The 21,135-nt window shown below is 39.1% G+C and overlaps 2 protein-coding genes and 1 long non-coding RNA gene across 6 annotated transcripts in view; 1 reads left to right on the forward strand and 2 right to left on the reverse strand.

Moving 5' to 3' along the window:
- Window positions 1–38: 38 nt before the first annotated feature.
- On the forward strand, window positions 39–3,776 carry LOC147652627 (uncharacterized). Its single transcript, XR_015288342.1, has 2 exons — window positions 39–1,546; window positions 1,772–3,776. It is a non-coding gene; the product is annotated as an uncharacterized LOC147652627 (long non-coding RNA).
- On the reverse strand, window positions 2,372–9,955 carry EAPP (E2F associated phosphoprotein). The gene is made up of 6 exons (XM_086894104.1): window positions 9,787–9,955; window positions 9,139–9,320; window positions 8,410–8,508; window positions 7,949–8,072; window positions 6,992–7,114; window positions 2,372–5,457 (listed from the first exon to the last, which is right to left on the reverse strand). The coding sequence occupies exons 1-6, from the start codon at window positions 9,858–9,860 to the stop codon at window positions 5,193–5,195; spliced, it is 867 nt and encodes a 288-aa protein (XP_086750230.1). The 5' UTR covers window positions 9,861–9,955; the 3' UTR covers window positions 2,372–5,192.
- A 208-nt stretch (window positions 9,956–10,163) lies between these two features.
- The window catches only part of SNX6 (sorting nexin 6), a 30,036-nt gene continuing 19,064 nt past the window's right edge, over window positions 10,164–21,135 (reverse strand). For 2 of the 4 annotated variants that reach the window (XM_086894102.1, XM_086894101.1), the window contains exons 11-15: window positions 20,720–20,806; window positions 19,674–19,833; window positions 18,543–18,628; window positions 13,571–13,645; window positions 10,164–11,978 (exon numbers count right to left, since the gene is read on the reverse strand). In XM_086894102.1, coding sequence (XP_086750228.1) covers window positions 13,604–13,645; window positions 18,543–18,628; window positions 19,674–19,833; window positions 20,720–20,806 — 375 coding nt within the window. In that variant the 3' untranslated portion in view covers window positions 10,164–11,978; window positions 13,571–13,603. The remainder of the gene's footprint in view (window positions 11,979–13,570; window positions 13,646–18,542; window positions 18,629–19,673; window positions 19,834–20,719; window positions 20,807–21,135) is intronic. The other 2 variants (XM_086894100.1, XM_086894103.1) reach the window with 1 other exon arrangement.

Consider the following 21,135-nt stretch of genomic DNA (forward strand, 5'->3'; position numbering starts at 1 on the left):
GGCCGCGGCCACCGGCAAAGGGGAGCCGCGGCCTGCGGGGGTGGCAGCGGCCGCCGCCGGCGCTCCCAGAGCGGGGGAGAGCGGCGGGGCACACGCCGCTTCCCGGCCCTCCCCGCTGAACGCCGACATCGGGCCCGATATGATTAAATTATACGGCTGACCCTGAACCTGGTAACCTCTCGGCCCGAGTCACACCGAGGAGATAGACGGTGCTGCAACCTGCTTTTTGTCATCCTGTTTAATCTGAATTGACGTTCAGGGAATCGCAGGAGAGCCAAAGCCTGTGCTTGGCAGGGCCTAAGGGAGACATCTTAAAAGTGATCTGCACGAGTCTTCAGCTTCTCAGTTGTCGAAGAGTAAAGTTCACCCAAAAACGTGGTTCAGATAAATGCGACCTTAAGATAGGCCAGCCCTGGCAAGATTAATCCGTATGAATAGGAAAAACAAAGAGGTGATGAATCAGATGTTTACTGTGAGTGTTGCTAATGTTACACTACCCTCAGGCACTCAGAAGCAGAAACTAGAGGGTGTGTGACACCCCTGCCGTGACTGCTGTTTGGCCCAAGACAAATTCCCAGAGACTGGTTTGGGACTGTGTGATTAGGAAGGCCCTTGGCAGTTTATGCTGGCACTGTAGAAAGCACGTGTCAAAAGCCTGCTGGAAGGGGATGTACACAATTATCAGGCACCTTAAACGAGCAGAGCATGTGTTGCAACTTGCAGGCCCTGGAACCAGGCCACCAGTTGGGACCACACATTCCAAGTGTGCACAACATAGATTAGAAACTGGAATTGACCCACTGTACTTAACTCTGCTTAGTAAATCAATTTGCAATTATATTACTGAGCAACGTGATTCTGTCCTTGTAGCCATCACACCCCTACCTTCACCTGTGCTATTTATACAATGAAAAATAACGAAATACAACCACAGGAGAATGCACTTTTGCTTTACTTATACAGCTACAAAACACAACTATAGGACCAGGAGATAACTGAAGAAGAAAAGCAGCTGGCAATGAAAACTGAAGACTTATTTTGTGTGGCATGAATTTGAAATGGGATTTGATTTACCCTGAAGACACTTAGACACATCTTTGCAGATTTATTTGAACACTAGGAGAAATGAGAGCATTCACACATGTTAATATCCCAACAAAACTGGCTGTGGGAGCTGTTGCCACTATCCAAGTCTGCTGTTGCTTGTTGCAGTTGCTGCTGGAGGAGTCCTGTGTTGGTGTTGCTGCTTGAGTAAACGGTGGTAATCATGAAAGGCGCCTTTCTGTATAAATATGTCCAAAGTTCAAGGACAAGTGGGGTATTCATCATAACTAAAGCATTGCTCCCATTCAAAGCTGCAGGAACAGTATCAACATAGAGCAAACAGGTCCAGTCAGTCCTCTCTGTTCCTATAACAAGACGCTCTGCAATTCAAGTGGTAAGGCGAGAAAAATGCAGCAGCAAGAAAGGACCTGGGATGAGAGTAAAGTTAATGCCCAGATGAATGCCAGCTTCAAGATCTCCTACATCTGCCCTAGCCCACCAGGTAAGTGGCCCTTCACACTTTTTTGGTGTGATGCATACTCATTGGAATTTTTTTCTAGTTAGCCCCTTATGGAAATGGACATTATTCCTCTGTATTGTCTCCCCTCCTTCAGCAGCTCCATTCTGCCCCTGCTTAGGGACTGTCATCACGTAATTGTTTTCCCTGATACCACCCGCATCGACACTTGATCCCTTGAACTACATTCTCACGTGTTCATGTTTCCAGCAGGTCAATGCAAACATCCTTAACCTGACACTACAGAGAAACTTTGTGTTTCACCTGGAACGTGAAGAGAAGTAAATCGAGGCCAGCATGCTCTAGAGCACAGACCGTATTCCCTACTACATGTGTGCCTCCACACTTCTACCAAGAAACAGTTCTTCATACATTCAAAATTTCCTGTGTACACCTCTTGGCTTGTGGCACACAGTAAGAATTTATCCCACTTCACATGATCCCACAGCTATCTAAGACTGCAAGTTAGATACTTCAATAATGAATCTGAATGTAGGTAGCAAAGATGAGATTGAAATCTTGTCTCATGCATGCCCCAAACCTCAGAACCAGTATAGCTCCATTTTGTTCATAGGTTGCATATGCAGAGGAAAGCACATCATACTGACCAACCACATGTTCAGCAGCTGCATCAACAGTTCTCTGTCAAGTAGAGGTTAAGTTTCTGCTGATTTGAAAATAGTAATTCACTGTTTTTCTTATGTAATCCTGACAGAAAAACCAGCATGTTTATTTCTTCCTAATCTCGTGTAACAGCATAGAATGAGTGTGTGTAGATCAGTAAAATACCACACCAGGGACTACAAAAGGTAACCAAAGAGTTCCAAGATTTTATTATAATTTAAGGCACAAAAGATGTTATTCAGGTTTCTACCACTGAAGTTCAAATATTTCTGACAATTCCTTAAAGCATATATAACTAGTTATTTCTAGTACTATTACAAGAAAAAACACAAAGATTTTGTGGGGGGTTTTTTTCGGACATACCCATTCAAGGTACAGTTAAAAACATCAGTCTATAAGAGATGTTAATTACAAATAAAAAGCAAGGGTTTGCCTCTTGGGCACACACTTGAATGAAGACAGGGAAGAATCCAGTATTGACAATACAGTGCTTCACAGACATAAATACAAAGTAGAAGCTCTTTTTGCTTCCATTAAAAAGCTGTAAATGTACTAAAGGAACAGAAAAAGCATACAAACTGGTTCTATGGTAATAGATCTGACTACAAATTTCTTCTTAAAATCTATCATCATAAGGAAAAAGGACAATAAAGTCCAGTACTTTCTTCATATACATATTTACATGTACAACATTTATCTGTATTACTAGGCATTACTGTGCATGTTGATTTATATGATCTGTGGTAGAACAGTCCATGCCAGCAAAATCAATATAAGCTCATCTTCCACTCAGTATAAAGAAATTTTTTTGAGATCTTAATGAACCAAAAATCCAAATCTCATGACAATTCCTTATCAGACTTTCTTGGTTTTGGCTGGGACAGAGTTCATATTCTTGTCAGTAGCTTGTCTTTAGTCTGAGAATAATGTTCTCATGAACACCGTGATGTTTTGGCTGTTGCTAAGTACTAAGACCCAAACAACAGGCCCTGAGCCAAAATTAACCTCTAGATGAACATTTCAGTCAAATATTATGTATATATTCACTCATTAATGAAGTATTGTTACATGTATTCATTTATTGGCAAAACACGTATTAGCCTTTCTGTATCTAGAAACCCAGTAAGGTCTTATTAGGGGAGTATAGCATCAAAGACAACTCCCTTGGTTCCTCCTGGAGCCCTGGTGAGGCTTTAGGAAAAAGCCAATAGAAGAATGAAATGAGAAATTATGTCAGCTTGTTTAACAGTATAAAATCTGGGCTACTCTCACAGCAAAGTCAGGGGAGCCTCATTGCCCACAAAGTGGACGTGGCACTGGAGTTCCTTTACAGGGCGTGGCTCTCCAGTACTTTGCTGTGACAGCTTCCCCCCACAGCTGATGTTTTGAGGACTTGGATGATGGCCTAGTATTAGGGTAACTAGTGATGCAGCTTTCTTAATCACTGTAGGCATTCTTTCATAGTAACGATTACATGCATTGCTTATCTTATCTTTTTGTAATTCTTTGCTAAGGATTACATGCATTGTGTAGCCTATACTCCTGTGATTCTTTGCAGTTTTGCATTATAGTAAATTACACTGTTCCTTAAGCTGGTGCCTGTTTGTGTCTGTGTCTCTGACCCTGCTCACTGGCAAAACACTAAGTGGTACTTAGGGTAAGTCAAGGACTTTTCAGTGTCTCATGTTCTGACAGTGAGGAGCTCCACAAAAAAAACTGTGAGGGAACAGGGCCAGGACAAATGACCAAATTGGGCAAAGGGATATTCCATACCCCAGAATATCATGCCCAGTATATAAACTGGGAGAGTTACCTGGAATGCAGATGATCACTGCTCAAGACAAGCTGGCTCTCGGTCAACAGGTGGTGAGCAGTTATGTTGTGGTGGGTTGACCATGGCTGGACACCAGGCACCCACCAAAGCTGCTCTATCACTCCCCTCTGCAAATGGACAGGGGAAACACAGAAAAAGGTCCACAAGTTAAGTACTGGGAGAGCTCACTCACCAAATACCATCATGGGCAAAACACACTGAACTTGGAGGTATTGATTGCATTTATTACTAACAAAATCAGAGCAGGATAATGAGAAGTACAATAAATCTTAAAAACACTTTCCCCTAACTCTCCCTCCTTCTTGGGCTCTATTTCCTCCCTCACCAGAAGTTCAGGAAGACAGGGAATGGGGGTTAGGGTCTGTTCATCACCCATTGTTCCTGCCACTGCTCCACTGTAGGGCACCTTCCACAGGAGACAGTACTCCACTAACTTCTCTAACATGAGTCCATTCCACAGGCAAGCAACAGTTCTTCCCAAATTGTTCCTATGTGGGTCATTTTTCCAGAGTGCAGTACTTCAGGCCCAGCCTGCTCCCAACATGGGTCTGCCATGGGGCCACAAGTTCTATCGGAACACTTGCTCTAGTGTGGGGTCCTCTTGCCATGGGTTTGCAGGTCCAAATTTTCCTCCCCACTGGGGGAGAGGGTGGTAGAAGTGAGCAAGCAGTTGTGTGGCCTAGATGCCAGCTGGGGTAAAACCGTAAAACACAGACCACATGTGCAATTCTACCAAGAACAACAGACTAATGACATCAAACATCTGACTGAATGCTGTTTATCCCTTGCTATAAATATAAGCAATGCAGCTATGCAAAATCAATTACTATAAAATATTTATTCCAAGAAGCTGTTCTAATACACTCTGAGATAAGGAATGGATAGTATATATACAGGGAATGACTGTAATATACAGATCTTACATGGTATTTACAAAATATTTAATTCCCAACGATGCAACCGCCTGATGGTGGGAAGAGTATTGCATTCATATACACACAGTTAACTGCATGCCTTTTATAAACTTTGCAAAAAGTCCAACCATTATAAAGTTCTCAGATGAAAATGTACATTTATAAGACCGCATTTTTAAAAAGGTGAGTGTGCCTGCATTTCTAACACTTCCCATGCTCTTAAAAACAGCACAGGATTTTTTCCCCCTGCATTTGCACATTAGGAGTGGCTGGCCAGAACATTGAAGAAGTGAAAAACTTCATCTTTATCCATTACTGCTACTTCAGTTGAGCACTCAGTACATAATACTGGATGATATATTTCCTCTTCTTCTTGATTTGATTGTGTAGAGACAATTTCTTTGCTGTGCTTCATTTTCTTACTTCTTCTCTTAACCTTCTTTCTGTATTTCAGTACTTCCTCTTTGTTAACAACGCAGTTCATCACAAACATTGCTCTGTACTGTGTTTTGTAAGATTCATGTCTATGGAGAAGGGGAGAAAATGCAAGTCATACCATTCATACAACTCTGCTTCCAAGAAATCTGTTACCATCCCTGAAAGTGGGATTAAAGACAGAAAGTAACATGCCAAAGGGCTGACAGCCAAATAAATAGGAATTTTATAAACAGAAGTCACAGCTACAAAAATAATAAAAACATAGAACTGCAGCCATCTGTTGTTTTTTTAAGGCATTTTTTAAAAATACTGTCTGTTGCTGCAAGAAAACACCCTGGAGTACAATGGTATTGGTACTGCGGAATTATGCATTACTACATATAGCTCATAATAGGCAAAAGATCAGGAAGCTGTGAGGGTAAATGATTCAGCTACTGGCATTGACATCCTAAAATGTTGTGCAAGTCTGAAATTCCTTATTTATAAATAATATCATTGACATATCACACTAGAAGCAGCATGTCTATAAAAAAACATAAAATTTCAGCTGTCATAGGTCTTAACAATTGTGTATCTGGAGTATGTAGCAAAATTCAGTACTGTAGTTCAACATAATGCAATGTTCCTCAGGCTGCAATTTTAGAGCAGCCTAAACCAAGACAACAGTGGCTGCAGAAGTCCAGTCTTGAGTTCTGCTGGCTTATGTGCTTGTATGACACTGTGTTGAGCTACGTCAGTGGATTAAACCCAGGAAAGACCAGTATGACAATAAAAATAGAGAGTTTTCTGTCAGCTTAGCAAACTGAAAAACTATAGAATAAGGTCAAGGAGTATTGGAGTCAACAATGCAAAAACAGAGAAATACAGGACTCAGTATTTAGATGATTTTAGGCTGCTGTGGAATTTCATCCTCAATCACCAAAAACACTCAATAAATGACAGGTATTTTATTTCTCATTTCAGAAGATTTCTTTCTTCTTTACTCCCAGTTCTAGAGTCCTTCCCTTAGCATGGGTTAGGAGCACTAACTAGGCCTGCAATGCAGTCAGAGACTGAAGAGTGTCAAAACATACTGTGGATTCTCACCTAAATACCTTCCTGGGACTTTTAAATTTAACAACACTCAAAACCGTGACTGCTAAGTCTCAAACCAATTAAGAATACACTATTTTGCTTAAACCTCCTTCAACAAGGTATTTTTAGACAAAAATAACCTGGAATAGTTTTATGCCTCTAAGTATCAACCCAAGATATATATATAGATAGGTATTTCTAAAATCCCCTATCTGCCTGAAATGCCTGTTGAATCTCCACAATTATTATTTTTTTTTAAGATTTTTAAAGATTTTTTAAGATTATTTTTATTTTTTACCTTCTCCACTATGCTAACGTTCTACCCTATTCTTCCACATCTCCACACTGCAGGTTAAACTGATCATCATTCATACAAACCAGCATCTAACCCTAAATCTGACTCACATCTACCTGCCTTCCCTTTATGAGGGCCACCTTGCAAGACAGAGCTGATAAAAGTCCATAGACCAAACTGAATATACTAACAATTCTACTGACAAAAAAAATGAAATTACAAGAAGACCCCTTATTGTTCACTGTTGTTACCTCTGGCAGTCCAGGCACAATGTTGTCATGCAAGCAGGGCAGTTCAGAACAGCATCACTATTTGGAACAGCTGCAGGTTTTGCCTGCCACTGCTGTGGCACTGCTCTTCTCTGGTTACGGTACCTACCAATTTGAGAGAGGAGGAAGCGGAGACAAAAAGTGAAATTACATGCCCTTGTTGTTGGTCATAACAATTCAATGTCAAACTTTTCTTTGCATTAAAATACACCGATTAATACTTGGCTCTTTCTGGACACCATTTGCATTAACTCAAAAAACACAGATGAGAAGGTGAGGGGAAAACACATACCAGTATCTTTTGATTTACAGAATACTTTCATTTGGTGAGACAAATACAAGTCTGGCATGAGAATTTGTGCCTAATAACCCGCTCCTCTGACTAAGTAGGTATCTCAAGTGCAATGTCTGCAGGCAACATTAATTATCTTATTCAACAGATTTAAGTGGAAAATTTTACTTCTGCTGCAACAACCATTTTTCTACTTCAACCTTCAAAAAACCCTCATTAAAGTAGCTTTCTATTGTTCCTGTTTTCTCTGAACATTTTGTGGCTCACTAAATTCAAATTTTCCAAAACCAGAAATACAGTATTTATCAGGAACAAATATTAATCAACAATCAAATTATCTTGCAACATTTTAATTCACAGCATGGTTGTTTAAATGAGATCTACAGACAAAACTAGCTTACAGAATTTGGAAATCTTGATTTAAAAAATTTTATAGTTTTGTGTAGTTTTGAAGACTCAACTTCCATTACATACACCTAAAACATTTTACAGGATTTGAAGTTTCTTATGCTTTACGTTTATATATAAAAAGCAGTCACACTGCATGGATTTGACAGCATTGGCTTTTTCTCTACATTTACCATTTTCATTTAAAATTTTCAATTGATGTTAAGCATCTTACAATTCAAATATTTATGGTTACTTACCCTCTCCTCTGTGAGTCTACCCACTCTTGGTCTCTGTTGTCTTCTTCTGGGTCATACAGCAGCTCATCGTTGGAGAGAATCCGACGTTGCTGATGTTTTCTGTTTTTCCGGCTATCCTGTGTATCTGGAAGAATTTGTGCAAGAACATGTTACATCCATCTGACACATTATATATCAAAATATACAATTTCCAATTTTCATTTTCCATCCTTGCAATAAATCTAAACTGAAATTTAAATGCCTGGCTCATCTCTCCTTCAAGTGTAACCCCAAAGCATTACACTGGGATACATCATAGAATTGCAGGAACTACATTGAGATGATACAGGCTGTTAATTCCCCTCAAAAATGCTGCTTTCACAAACAGCCTCTAGACCCCTACCCCCCACCCCAAAGAGGATTTTACAGGATCTGACTGAGTGATACTATAAAGATGCCCTCCTCTTGCCTCTGTCATTTACCTTTTTTATCTTCATCCTCTGAATCAGAATCAAAGTAAATGTCATCATAGTATTTTGAAGTGCTGGCAGATCCACTCAGACCAGTACTTGAGGAAGTACCTACAGGTGAAATTTGAAGTGGTAAGAACACCCCAGTACAAGGAGAGAAAGTATACAGCCCAGAACAAACCTTTACTTTCAAGTTACTTTGTCCAGAGTGTTCTGTTCTACCTGGGTGTGTTAAGTAACAGCCCTCCCAGTTTATTCCCACACCCTTATCATTCACATCACTTGTGTTACTTCATTTACAGGCATTCTCAGAGCAGAGCTGCTCCCTCTCTCTCAAAGATGAACCTCAGATAACATTTGAAGCTAAGTTTCTCCCAACACTCCCTTTAGACACAGAGGACATCACATCAAATATACCTGTCTCTGCCCTATGTCATACACACAAGACATCTTTAGTCATGTGAAAGAAATACAAGTGTGGCATTGCTTCACAAACTTTGATTAAAATAAAATTCACTAAAAAATGTCCCCCAAAATTTCAGACCCAGAGAAGTTCAAAAAATACCTAGACAAACTGCCAAGCAGCCACTCTGCACCAAAATTCCTATTCCGTGCTGTATGGATGCGGTGATGTAAATACTGCTACGTATTCTTAACTATACAACCAAAACCTAAAGATGATTTGGCCATTAACACATAATTCATGGTTTCATATGCAAGCATATGTTCAGAGTAATTTACCCATTTCAGGTGATTTCCATTTGCCTTCCATAGTCTTCATGGTGGTGTTCAGTTCTGCTTCCATCTCCTTTTGGAACTCATCATCACTGGAAGACTCACTCTCGCCAGTCAGGCACTCCCTTATCAGCTTCCGCTTCTGGTCAGGAGTGCCATGTAGGAGCACATCCACCTCATCCTCTGAGCTACAAACATTTAAGTGGCACACACCTAATTATTACAAATAGGCTAAAACGTGGATATAGTCACTTGGAGAACGACCATCTGAATTGTGTGGGTGCACTGGAAATCACTTCTATGTTTATGGGCAACGTACATATTAAAACACTTTATTAGCTTAGGGGTATTAAAACTGGTTTAAAGGCAAAGGAGCTTCAGGGGACTGCGTGGGGCCTGCCACAATGCCCCTGCAGCTCCTGCTCCGCGCAGGGAGCTGGGCGGTCAGAAATGTAATTACACCGGTTTCAAGGAAATCGCCGCGGCCGACGTGAGGCCGATCCTCCTACACTCCGCGAGCAGCCCGGGGTCGACACCCACTCACGGCCTGGCACCGCCACCGTCGCTGCGCGCCCGGGCCAGCACAAGCCAGGCGGGGAGTGGGGCCCGCCGCCGCCGGCCCGAGCCCACCCCCCGGCCGGCAGCTCCAGGCACCTGCTGAGCGCTCGCTCCTCGTCGCTGGGCTCCTCCACCACGTACGGATCGTCCTCCTCCCGCAAGCGGCTCATGGCGCCACCGCCGCTCGCCCGCTGCCGCAGCCAGGCCTGGCCCGGCCCCTTCCGGACGCCCCGGCGGCTTCCGGCGGGCGAGCCCCGCCCGGCCCGGCCCGGCCGCGCCCCCGCCGCGGAATGACGCCCCCGCCGCCAAGAGGGGGCCCCGGCAGCCCCGGGGCCGCCCCGCAGCAAGAAGCGGGTAGGCGGGTCTTTTCCCTTTTCTCCTTGGAGCTGTAAGTCCTCGGGTCACGTTTGAAGCACTTTTTTCCAGAGTTGCCGATCCAGAGTCAGAGCTTTAAGAGACACACCCAATACCAAGAGGCTTGGAAAAAATTTAATGAGCTAGTAACACTCAACAGCGAGGACTAATCTAAAAACTGTTCTCACATCCTACTTAAAATATTTACAATATTGTTAGCTATATATACATTGTCATTGTTATCCCTCGTAGTCTATTTATAGATGAGTTCCTTAGGAATTATACCTGTTACATCTAGAAAATGAACAGCACAGTATTAGTGTAGTAGGCATTGCTAGGAATACTCTCTGTACTAGGTAAGTTGCCAAGACCCACTGGGCACTGGTCATCGAAGCCTGAGGTGATGGGTACATGAATCAAAGCACAATGCAAACGCCCCTGCCTTTGATGTGCAAGGCAGGAGGGTAAGGATACTACACTGTGCAATTCACCCTATCTGAGGAGAACAAACACATCTGTGCGGCAGTACAGGGCATCTGTAATCACAGAGACACTGACTTAGGCTGAACTGCATTTCCAACCGTACCATTCACGCAAACTTTGCTGTTCCACTGAAGGCCTGAAAACAGCATATATTGCTTGTAAAGCAGCAATCCCACTGTGAAGAGTAGTTCATCAAGTAAAGCCTAATTTTATGACATCGTGAAATTACACAACATAGCAGCACCGCTTGGAAAAGGTCATAGTTCAAGGAAGGAGACCAATCAGTACAACTAACAATATTGGATTCATAGTCTATATCTTAAGTCCAGTTAGCAGAATGAGACCCTTTTCCATTCCTTTATAGGGGATACCTTCACTTTTTTCCTGAAGCAAAACTTTTTATCCGTATCACAGCGGGGAAGTATTACTTTTCACTGATATTTTATGCACCTCCTTCTGAACTCCCTTCTGCTACTTTATTTCCCCTTTCTCAGAAGAAACCCAGGAAGTTCTCTCAAATGTATTTCTGCCAAAGAAATTGCAGAGTCAGCCACCAAGCTCAAAACAATTTAAGTACACTGGAGAGGAAAGTCACAGACAAACAGATAAAACCTGAGAATGCAAGTGAAAAAGTACTGGGCAAGTAGTGTCAGACCAATCCAATACTTAGTCAATGGTTTTTACATGATGAATAAAGGAAAAAAAAATTAATCTAATTTACTAGAAAATACTAAGCTTATAGATGATACAGTATCTGCATCATTTTAGAAAAATCACTGATTTCATGGTTTATTTTACAATAATTGGATTAGTCTACAAGTTAAGGCAAACATACTAATGCATCTGCTTTTCTTTTTAAATCATAGTTATAAAGGTTACACAAAGTTCTCCAAAATTTCTAAGAAATGTTCACAATTGAAAAAAAGATAAGTTTTTTGATATAAGTACATGGAAAAAAAAAAACTAAGACAGTGTATACAATGCCATTATAGTAACAATATTCAAATATCTAATGGTAATACTTAGGCCATTTGAACAATGTGCTTCAAATGGTGATCTTCAGAAATTACTTACAAAGGTAAATAAGATTGCAGCCGTATCATAGTATTCATAACATGAACATTATTATATTGGCTATTTTCACAAAACCCGAGCATTTGGTTTTTGAACAATGAAAGCATATAATGATTAAATAAACATGAATATGTATGTATAACAAGTATGCTGTTCATATAGTCTGGAGCTACTTTCAGGTGTTTAATTCTTTTGAAAGAAGAAGCTTGCTTATGTGCACTTTGTCAAAAGTTTTCTCCAGGGAACTGTAAATGCCTATTTAAAGTCATGAAAACAAAATCCAGAGGAGGGCAGCCCTTGTTAGTGGGAGGACGGAACGTAGCTTATGTGTCACCATTTAACACTGCCAGGCAGCTCTGCAGAAGCTGTAAGTTACCCTGTAAAAATAAAGAAAAATATCACCACATTTGTCTTCTTTCTTTTAAGCTTGTGACAGAACAATGTTCTTTTAGATAGCAATGACACCACTAAAGACAAACAGACAGCTTTTAAACTTATGGAAAATTATGTGTAATTGTGTATTAAAAGCTTTTTTGAATGTAGGAATATAGCATCATGGAAATAAACACAGTCAATTTGAGATTAAAAAATAAGCATTTAATACTCTTTCATGTCTCTTCCTAGAGGTCTAATCAGGCCACAAATCCATTCACTGCAGAGCACTCTCTTAGCAATGAAATTCACAGTGGCAAAGTTTAAAATATTTTATATAGTAGGACCATTTCTCTGTCTCTAGAATGAGATTCCCAAAGTGTAAATATTCATGTGTTACACTGAATACTATATACACCAACAAATATTAAACAATTCATAGCACTCGGAATCTCCTCTGATCATTTGAGCTGACATCTTTGTTCAAGGAGGAGGCCTTGTAAGACAGCAGACTGATTTACATGCTTAGCCAGGTGATTTAGCCATCAAACTGAGTTTAGCCTTTACAGGTGGAGCTACAGAAATGATTATTAGAACATTAACTCAACTCTAAGCCAAGCTCTGGCCTCCCTTCCAAACACAGGTTTTAATCTTATTTAAAGGATTCTGGCTCTACCATAAAAATATACAGACTGGTTTTCAGGTATCTGAATGAATTTAGAGAATGGATACCCTTGTCAATTAAGCAAATGTGATTGACAAGCCAGAATTTACTTTGCAGTAAAAACCCCACCAAAAACAACCCAGTATTCATATGCGCATTCATTTATGCTTACATCATTTTAAACTACTAGTTATTCACTATGAAATACCTGTACTACGTTTGTTCCCAAATCTGAAACCTCTGTGTAAGAAAAAAATGTTGGGCTGTTGACAGTGTTAGGAGTAATTCTTATCAGGTTCAGATAAAATGCAGGAACAAAGCAGTTTGAATGCCCAGTTATGAACATGGAAGAAATTGCTGACTTCTCAAAAAATTTTTGGATCAAGAAAGAAACATATAGAGAAACCTTCAAACACACAAAAGCGTGTAAGTATCTGTGATTTGCATGCCTTTCATAAAACAGTCCACAGAAGTCCTAAAGAATTTGTAATTACTTTTTCAGTTAAAAGCCACTCCAAGTGACTTGTGATAGATAAGCAAGACATTCATCCCTCAGCCCCAAAAGGTAAACCATAATTCTATGCCCCCCTTCAGGTTCTTATAATCCAGATTAAGCAATTAACTGATTTAAAGCCTTGAAAGCAGATTCCCAGTTATACCTACTAAATCCTTCTCAGTCTTATCCAGAAGACAGCAATTTCAATTCCAGCTTCAACAGCTTTTTTGTTTCTTTATGTCTATACTGGCAGAGGACAGTCACAAGCTATTTTTTAAAAGGCTTGTAATTCAGTGACATGAACAAATTCTATATAAGCAAGATACATAGGGACTTGGTGGCCCATCTTTGTGGTGTACAGGATTCATAAATTTAAGGTCTCTGTTACTGAAAAGCTGATTATTGACTGTAATGAACTAATGAATTGAAAGGAATACTTCAGTCTGAAGTCTTCAGTCTTCAAATGGAATTCAATCTGAAGGACACTTACGGACTGCACACATTACCTGTAACTGAAGTGTGACAATAATCTTTTGGCCATCTTATTGCAGAAGCAAGAGGTATATTTGTAATTGACAGACCATTATGTAGCCCTCTAAAAAAAAAAAGTGTTACCAAGACATCTGTGCTGGTTTTGGCTGGGGTAGAGTTAATTTTCTTCTCAGTGGCTAATATGGGGATGTGTTTTGGATTTGTGCTGAAAATGGTGTTGATAACATAGAGATGACATCATTATTGCCAAACAGCTCTTACTCTGCCTTTTCTGCTTCTTGTACTGGCATGCTAGAAAAGTAGCTGGGGGTGTATGGGAGCTGGGGGGGGGGACACAGCCAGGACAGATGACCCCAAGTGACCAAAGGGATATTCCAGACCATATGGCATCATGCTCAGTATATAAGGTGGGGAAAATAAAAAGGAAGAGAGGGGCATTCAGACTGTTGTCTTCTCAAGTCACTGTCACACATAATGCACCCTGCTCTTTTGGAGATGACTGAACATCTGCCTGCCCATGGGAAGCACTGAATAAAGTCCTTGTTTAGTTTTGCTTGTGTGCATGGCTTTTGCTTTCCCTGTTAAGCTGTCTTTAACTCAACCCACGAGTTTTCTCACTTTTCTGAATTTTAGTTGCTAGCTGAGGTTAAACCGTCACAACATCCTTTACACCTCAGTAATTTCCAGACTAAGCCAGTCAGTCTACTAAAATTTTCCAAATAGGCACATAATTCATTTTCATTAGATCAAATTTACAAAGTTCACAAGAACCACCTTATTTGTATTATAATAAATCAAGGACAATGGAAGCTGTGAGCTATTACTCCTTGTGGCTGCAGTATCTGACATATTTCACTTACATCAGCATAGCTTGAGAAAGTTCAATATATTCAGATTCAGAAAAGTGTTTCTTGCCAGCTTGCACTCCTAAACTGCAGATATTAAAACTAATGGCAGAACCACAGTGACAGAAACATCCTTTTCAGGAAAGAAAGACTTACTGAAAAAACATTTCAGCAAATCCTTTAGCACTGCATTTTGCTTACTGCCTTCTTCTGTAAGTTCCAGGTATCTGTTGCTAGTAACACAAATTCTTTTTCCAGAAAACCCAGAGAGGCAAGCGTGTATATATTAGTATTTGTGGAAAATGTATGTTTCTGTTTATTTATGTGAAGGAATTGTCTGTCCTAGTTACAATTCATATGTCAAAAGACTGTAAATGTACAAGAATGCTCTAAGTATGTGATTATAATCTTAGCAGTTTCACAAGCTGTCAAACCTCCCTTCCCTGAACATGAATTCCAATACAGGAATACCTCAAAATCCAGCCATTTAAAATACTGAACAGTACACCAAATGCAGCTTTTGCACCAAAATGGCCAAACATTGATTCAGGTCTTACATTAGCTACAGCTGCACTAAATCATAAAGAAACACAGAGCTAGCAAAACAGAAGCTAAGCACTACCTAGGGGGAAAAATCAGCCAGAATGGCCACAGAAAAAGAAACATCGATATGTTTAGAGTAGGTCACTGACCAATGATCATCTAAAGATTCAGTTTGGCAGCTATTCTAAATAAATCTAGGGTACATGCTGCTGGTAAGAAGGCAGCTCTCTTTTACTGCCAGACCCTCCAGCCAAAACTGTGTGTTTTGATACAAGCGATATTGTGAAAACAAGACAAAGTAGGAAAACCCAGAGCAACTTTCAGCTCCTTCTTACTATGCAGCTGCACACATAATTGTGCCAACATAAGGGGAAGGAAGAGTCATGTATCATCATCCTTCCTGGCAGCAGTCTGCCCTTTCATCAACTTAAAGCAAACTCAACCCACAGTCTGATTTTTAGCTATTTCAAAAGTCTTGAGTTGTAATTCAAAAGGGTAAGAGGATATTAATCATACTTCCAAGTACTATGTTATAGGGAAATAGTATGAACATAACTGGGCAGAGAGGGTTTACTTAGAATTTGTATATAAAGTGTCCCTATTTTACTGAGTTTATTTCCCTATGGCCCTCAAGTCTTCTACAGCTACAGGCAGGTGTAGCTCACAAAATGCAAGCTGTGCCTCAGAACTTTCTCTCAATTCTTCGGTCACTGATTTCCTCTGTGCAGCAACCTCTGTATTTTGATATTTGTGTTTTTCTTTCCACACAGAACAAGTAACTTTAAACAGCAAGTCAAGCAGCAGCCTTCATTGTGTCTGAATTCCTTAAGAAGAGCTTCTCAGGTGAGTTCAGCATTCACTGCTACAGCACATTTCACTTCCACATTTTTTGTGTGAGGCAGCTCCAAACCCAAAAAACACATAGTTAGACTGATTCAGAAACAGATGCATCTGCATGGCATCTAGTCTGGAAGCACTCACTACTGAAAAAGAAAACCCATAATAGAAGACTTCTAGCAAAAAGCTTCAACAGTGGGTATCTTCTGTCCCCAGACTGCTTCCCTGCTTAGCATTTTTGCTGAAATCAAACACTTAGACTTGGGTAACAGGTCATGTTGCAAAGTTTGTCAGTGCCGTGCTCCACACTCGATTGACCAAGCAATTGCCATTTTGTTGCTACTAAAACTTCACGTCTGCCTCCAGTAGGTGTCAAATCACAGAGACAGAGACGGCCAGCATCAGGCAAAGTATTTTGCCAAGAACCTAGAAGCAGGGGGCTTCTGATCTGACATAATTAATTAACTGCCTACATGAAAAACATAGCTTTCTTTTATTCTTTTTCTTTTATGCTTCTACTCTTCTGGCTGTACTTCAAGAGAGATTAGATGTCTAGAAACAGCCCAGCTTAGCCCAGTCAAAAACAGAGCTACCTAGTCCTTGAAATATGAGTACTGTTCATGATTTGCATTTCAGTCATATTCCTCTAACATTGCTCTGCCCCATCAGGGCACAATATTACATAAAAAAACCCCCAACAAACCAGTCTTTTAGTATCTCCATCCTTCCTTTTATAGAACAAACCCAGAAAGTCTCCACCAAACCATTTAATCCTTCAATACTCCATACAGACTAATAAAAACCTATCCATAAGACTCTCTTCAAATACCTTGGTGATTGCATTAATAAGAACATTTCCCATTATATAATGTTGAAAAATACAATGTTCTGTACTTGTACATTCTGTAATAATCAAACCCAGAATTCGCAGAAAGAAAAACATAGCGACCGAACTGATCCATCTGTAGTAGCAGCTTAGCTTGTTTCAAATATGAAACAGAAGCATTGAAAGAAGGGAACTTTCAAACCTAGTGAGAAATGAAACGTCCTTTCATTCAACAAGTTACAGTACTTATTAATGTTTCAAGATTTATCATTCTTAGTCCAAATGACCTTTTATTATGGTAAAGCTTTAAAGATTCAAAACTGTCTAGTGAATGTTGTGCTCCATGATGAAGTAGGTGAAAAGGGTCAGCAAAAATTGATCTTCAAAAGCAGAACTACAATTGAAAGCTTCTCTTACAGCTTCATGGACTCTATGTTAGTAAAATTACTAAGACAAGACGAGGTAAGTCACAGACAGGCTACTCAAAGAAATGCATTGTAAAACACAAGCTGTGTCAATAAACTAAAGCTAAAAATCTTCAAGCACTTCCAGGAATACTGAGGACACAGGAAACACATATCAGATTGAAAGTTACAGAAATTAAGCATCTTCCCCCTGTATTCTGCAGTTATTAGCTGACAAAATTCAAGAGAATATTACTCCAGCGTTGTGACTTGCATAGTTAAAAAAAGGGATTCTTTAAGGATACTTTAGAAGACAGAGACATTGTCTAAGCATTCCACTTCAAGGCGTGTAGAGACCTCAGCAAGAGTCAGTTACAAGAGATGATGAACAGTCAATGATTGAAGCAGGACAGAAGCACTCCCTTACTAAAGCACAATATGGCAAATCAATAAAAACTGTTGCAAGTAAGACTGTTAGGACTATTTAAAGTAAGAACTGTTCATCTGAAAAAGGAGTCATGTGTTCCATACACTACTGATTGCTTTACCAGCAATATATAAATATCTCATTAAGCTGAACTTACACCTGCAACGATCTTTTTTAAAAAAGTCCCCAAACAACCCTTTTTACAGTGCACTAGTTTTATAAGCAATGGGTTTAGCAGAATGAAGAGTGACACCATGAACACTACTGAAAAGAGTGTAAAGAAGCACTACACCTCCTAACAAGTTCTTTCAACAGATATATTCTGAGTTAATTCACAGCTTCCTAACAATGCAGTTTCAGATTTGAAGAGAAATGCTAAAGAACTGATTTTTAAAAGAAAGCTGCCCCCATGTATATGACTGTTCAACTAAGAGACTGTTGTAGTCGTCCATGAAATCAAATACATTTTGAAATTTAGAGACGGTACAGGCCTCTTAAAGTTCTTTTTCCAGAAAAATTTATCTTCCTGAGAAGGCTATCTGCAACATGCCTCTTTTGTTAATAGTTTAGAGTTTAAAGGCAAAAAGGTTCAAAAAGCATGCTCATCATACCAGACAGGCCGGTGTGATCTCATGCTTAATATCCTATACATCAAGGCCCAAAACCTGGCTAACAGGAGAAACTGCTTCCTATCTCATAGTGAAATGGTAGGAGAAAGTTTTAAAAATAGGTTAAGTTTTCAAATTCTGCAGCTGTAAATATCAAACAGACAAATAAACATAAAACTGAAGGCAAAATTATCTTCCATGACATGAGATTCCCAAAGGCACCTCAAGCATACCAATGTCTCAGAGACACTTGAGCTATACCTCAATTTCTCTGTGATTAAAGGAAGCTCATCTTTCTGGACAATACTTAACTTAAAATTAACCTTCCTGAATGTGAAGTGTGTATCATACAGCTGTAGTCATTTTGGTTAATCAAGCATATAATATTCAAAATTACTTGAAATATAGGCTAAAAATTATCAGTTACCTTAGCATGCTTTAATTCCAGTTCTGCTAGTTCCACCAGATTTTTTCTGAATGCTGCAACTCTTCTTGTCTTAAAGTCTATCAGTTCTATAGGAAATAAAAATGGACTCATTAACAGTATCCCTGCTAGTAACCTCAACTATTAAAAGACATTCCTTGAGGATGAAGAGGTAAAGGGTGAGAGAAGAAAAAAAGAAAAACCTCACATTTAATCTCAGCACATTCTGGGCTCAAAAATACTGAGACTCAGCTGGAAGAAAGCAAACCATCACTGCAGTTCCTCACCTCTACGTAACCTTTTGTGGACACAAAGCTCTTTTGAAAATAGACTGCCAAGTGGATACTTTTAACACTTGTTTCTCTTATTCCATCTGCACTGTTCTTTCAAGGCTGATACTTGAAAGTCTACAGGGAATACACTAAGCTAAAACTAGGATGAACAACAGTATGCCTTCTGCATATACTCTTGTGCCTAAGAGGATCACTCATTCTCCATTGTCTCATTTTTAGGAATCATTAACCAGATTTACAGGCTTGAACAACTCTTCAATGATAAAAACAGGAGAGTGTGGTGTTTAAACCTTGAACATATCTGCCACAAATGATGAGTCAGATACCTACTAACTCACTGAAGTATTAACCTAAAAAAGACAGTAAGTTTCCAGAAGAAAAGTAACAGGTAAATAAGGTTCCTTTTCTTGATTAACTCTGTCATTCAATGAAATATCATTTCATTATTTCTCCCTTCTCTAATGTACTATCATATCTGCGACAGATTGGTGCCTTCACAGAAGAAAGCATAAAACCAAAAGGGGAATTTTAACAACACTGAAATTTTTTTTGCTATTACTGCTAACAGTTATAATTTTGTATCCTAGCTTATTTATGTAAAAAAAAAAAGCGTAACAAGTAATTTGCACCTAGACTGCTCTGCCTATCAGAACTATGAGAAACCAAAGAGAAATGTAATTTGAACTTTCTAAAATAAATAAATAAATATTAAAAGACCATATACCTGCTTAGAAAATGGTACAAAAATCTATTGTCATTAATTACATTTATTATCATTAATAACATACTAAAATATATTAATTTTCAAGTAGTAACATAGGATCAAGGACTACCCAAATACCTTGTTTTGCTGATTCAGAAATTTTCTCAAATTTCTGACAGCATATTTGCTGAGTAGTTTCAGCTTGCAGCACATCTTTATTTTTTGCTCTTGCTTTATCCAGTGCCTTATTAGCATTTTCATAATCCACTAGTGACCTCGATCTTCTGTATAGGAGATCCTATTAAAAAAACAAAGGTTGTATGGAGTTTACAAGATTCTACCCAAAGACTTTATTATATTCCAAGTAATTTTAAAAAATCAAATTAATTTTAGTCCTTCTTGCTGCATTTCAGTTCTTACTAAATTATTTGCATTCACTTTACTTCATCCTGTAAGTCACAGGAATGTCCATACTAGATCAGATCCCCAACATAATACTGTTTGATCTCCATCTTGTCTGACAGAGGCTAGCAACAGATGGCTTAGATCATACTCCAAAAAGCCAAAGAAGGCGAATCACGGGAAATTTCACAGCTTCTTAGATTAGAAACAAGCTACATTTAGATTATGTATTTGAAATACACACAGAGCCCGAGAAACAGTAGTAACATTTTTTGTGCAACAGTTCGTGATCTTCTAACTACAGACATTTTCTGTCAAATGCTTGCTCATCCTGTGATGTTATTTAATCATTTCACATCAAACAACAGTAAGAACTGAAATTTTCTGGAAACACAGAATATCAAATTCAGCCTGTGTGTTTTTGTATCAGTACCAGTAGATTATATGGAATACCCAATTTTAATATTTAACAAAAAGCAGAATTGCTTGCAATTACAAGCACCAAATATGCTGCAAACAGCCTTTCCACTGTTTCTCGTTACTGCATGATTTGGCCTTGACAAGTGGCTCACTCAGTTCCACACAGTCCCACATCACCAACTGCTTTGTTACTCCTTATATTCAACAGAGACAGGTTTTACAGCTAAGGGAAAAATTGCAGGCTAGAGGTGGCAGTATTTTAATCTATCTATATTGTGAGTTGATGATCCCATATCACTTTCTCCTTTTTTTTTCATGTTAAAAAAAACACAATTTCACTGAACAAAAATGCATGAATTCACCTTAGCAGCTTGAGATTCCCTAAGGTAGTATTTCAGAAGGTCAGAAAGTTTAAGATCTTCATCTGCAGATACCCGAGCCTCTATTTTCTGGAATAACAAAACAAAACACCACCACCAAACAAAAACAAAACAAAACAAAACAAAAACAAACAGTAAGCAAAAGGATCAACTTAAAAACATCCAGACTTTGGGTTTTAATTTGTATGATACTAATTCAATGTAAAATATACAGTACAACAACAGATAGTCTTTTTCTAAAACTAAATCAGGCATTAATTATAGGATACTTAAAGATGCAAAATGAGAAGCAGTATTAGTATTTTGTATTAAAATGTAAGGAATAAGCTACTCTGCAAGCAGTCATTGAGAACTGGCTTTCTATACTAAAACTGTTTTTATTCCCAATAGCAATTATA

Source organism: Cyanistes caeruleus, chromosome 6, assembly GCF_971803275.1.
Source record: "Cyanistes caeruleus chromosome 6, bCyaCae1.hap1.1, whole genome shotgun sequence".
NCBI lineage: Eukaryota > Metazoa > Chordata > Aves > Passeriformes > Paridae > Cyanistes > Cyanistes caeruleus.

Coding starts and splice junctions, on each gene's coding strand:
- EAPP (XM_086894104.1), bottom strand. CDS start 9,860: ATGAGCCGCTTGCGGGAGGAGGACGATCCGTACGTGGTGGAGGAGCCC. Junction 9,321..9,786: donor GAGGAGCGAGCGCTCAGCAG/GTGCCTGGAGCT, acceptor AAATGTTTGTAG/CTCAGAGGATGAGGTGGATG. Junction 8,073..8,409: donor AGAGGATGAAGATAAAAAAG/GTAAATGACAGA, acceptor AAATTCTTCCAG/ATACACAGGATAGCCGGAAA.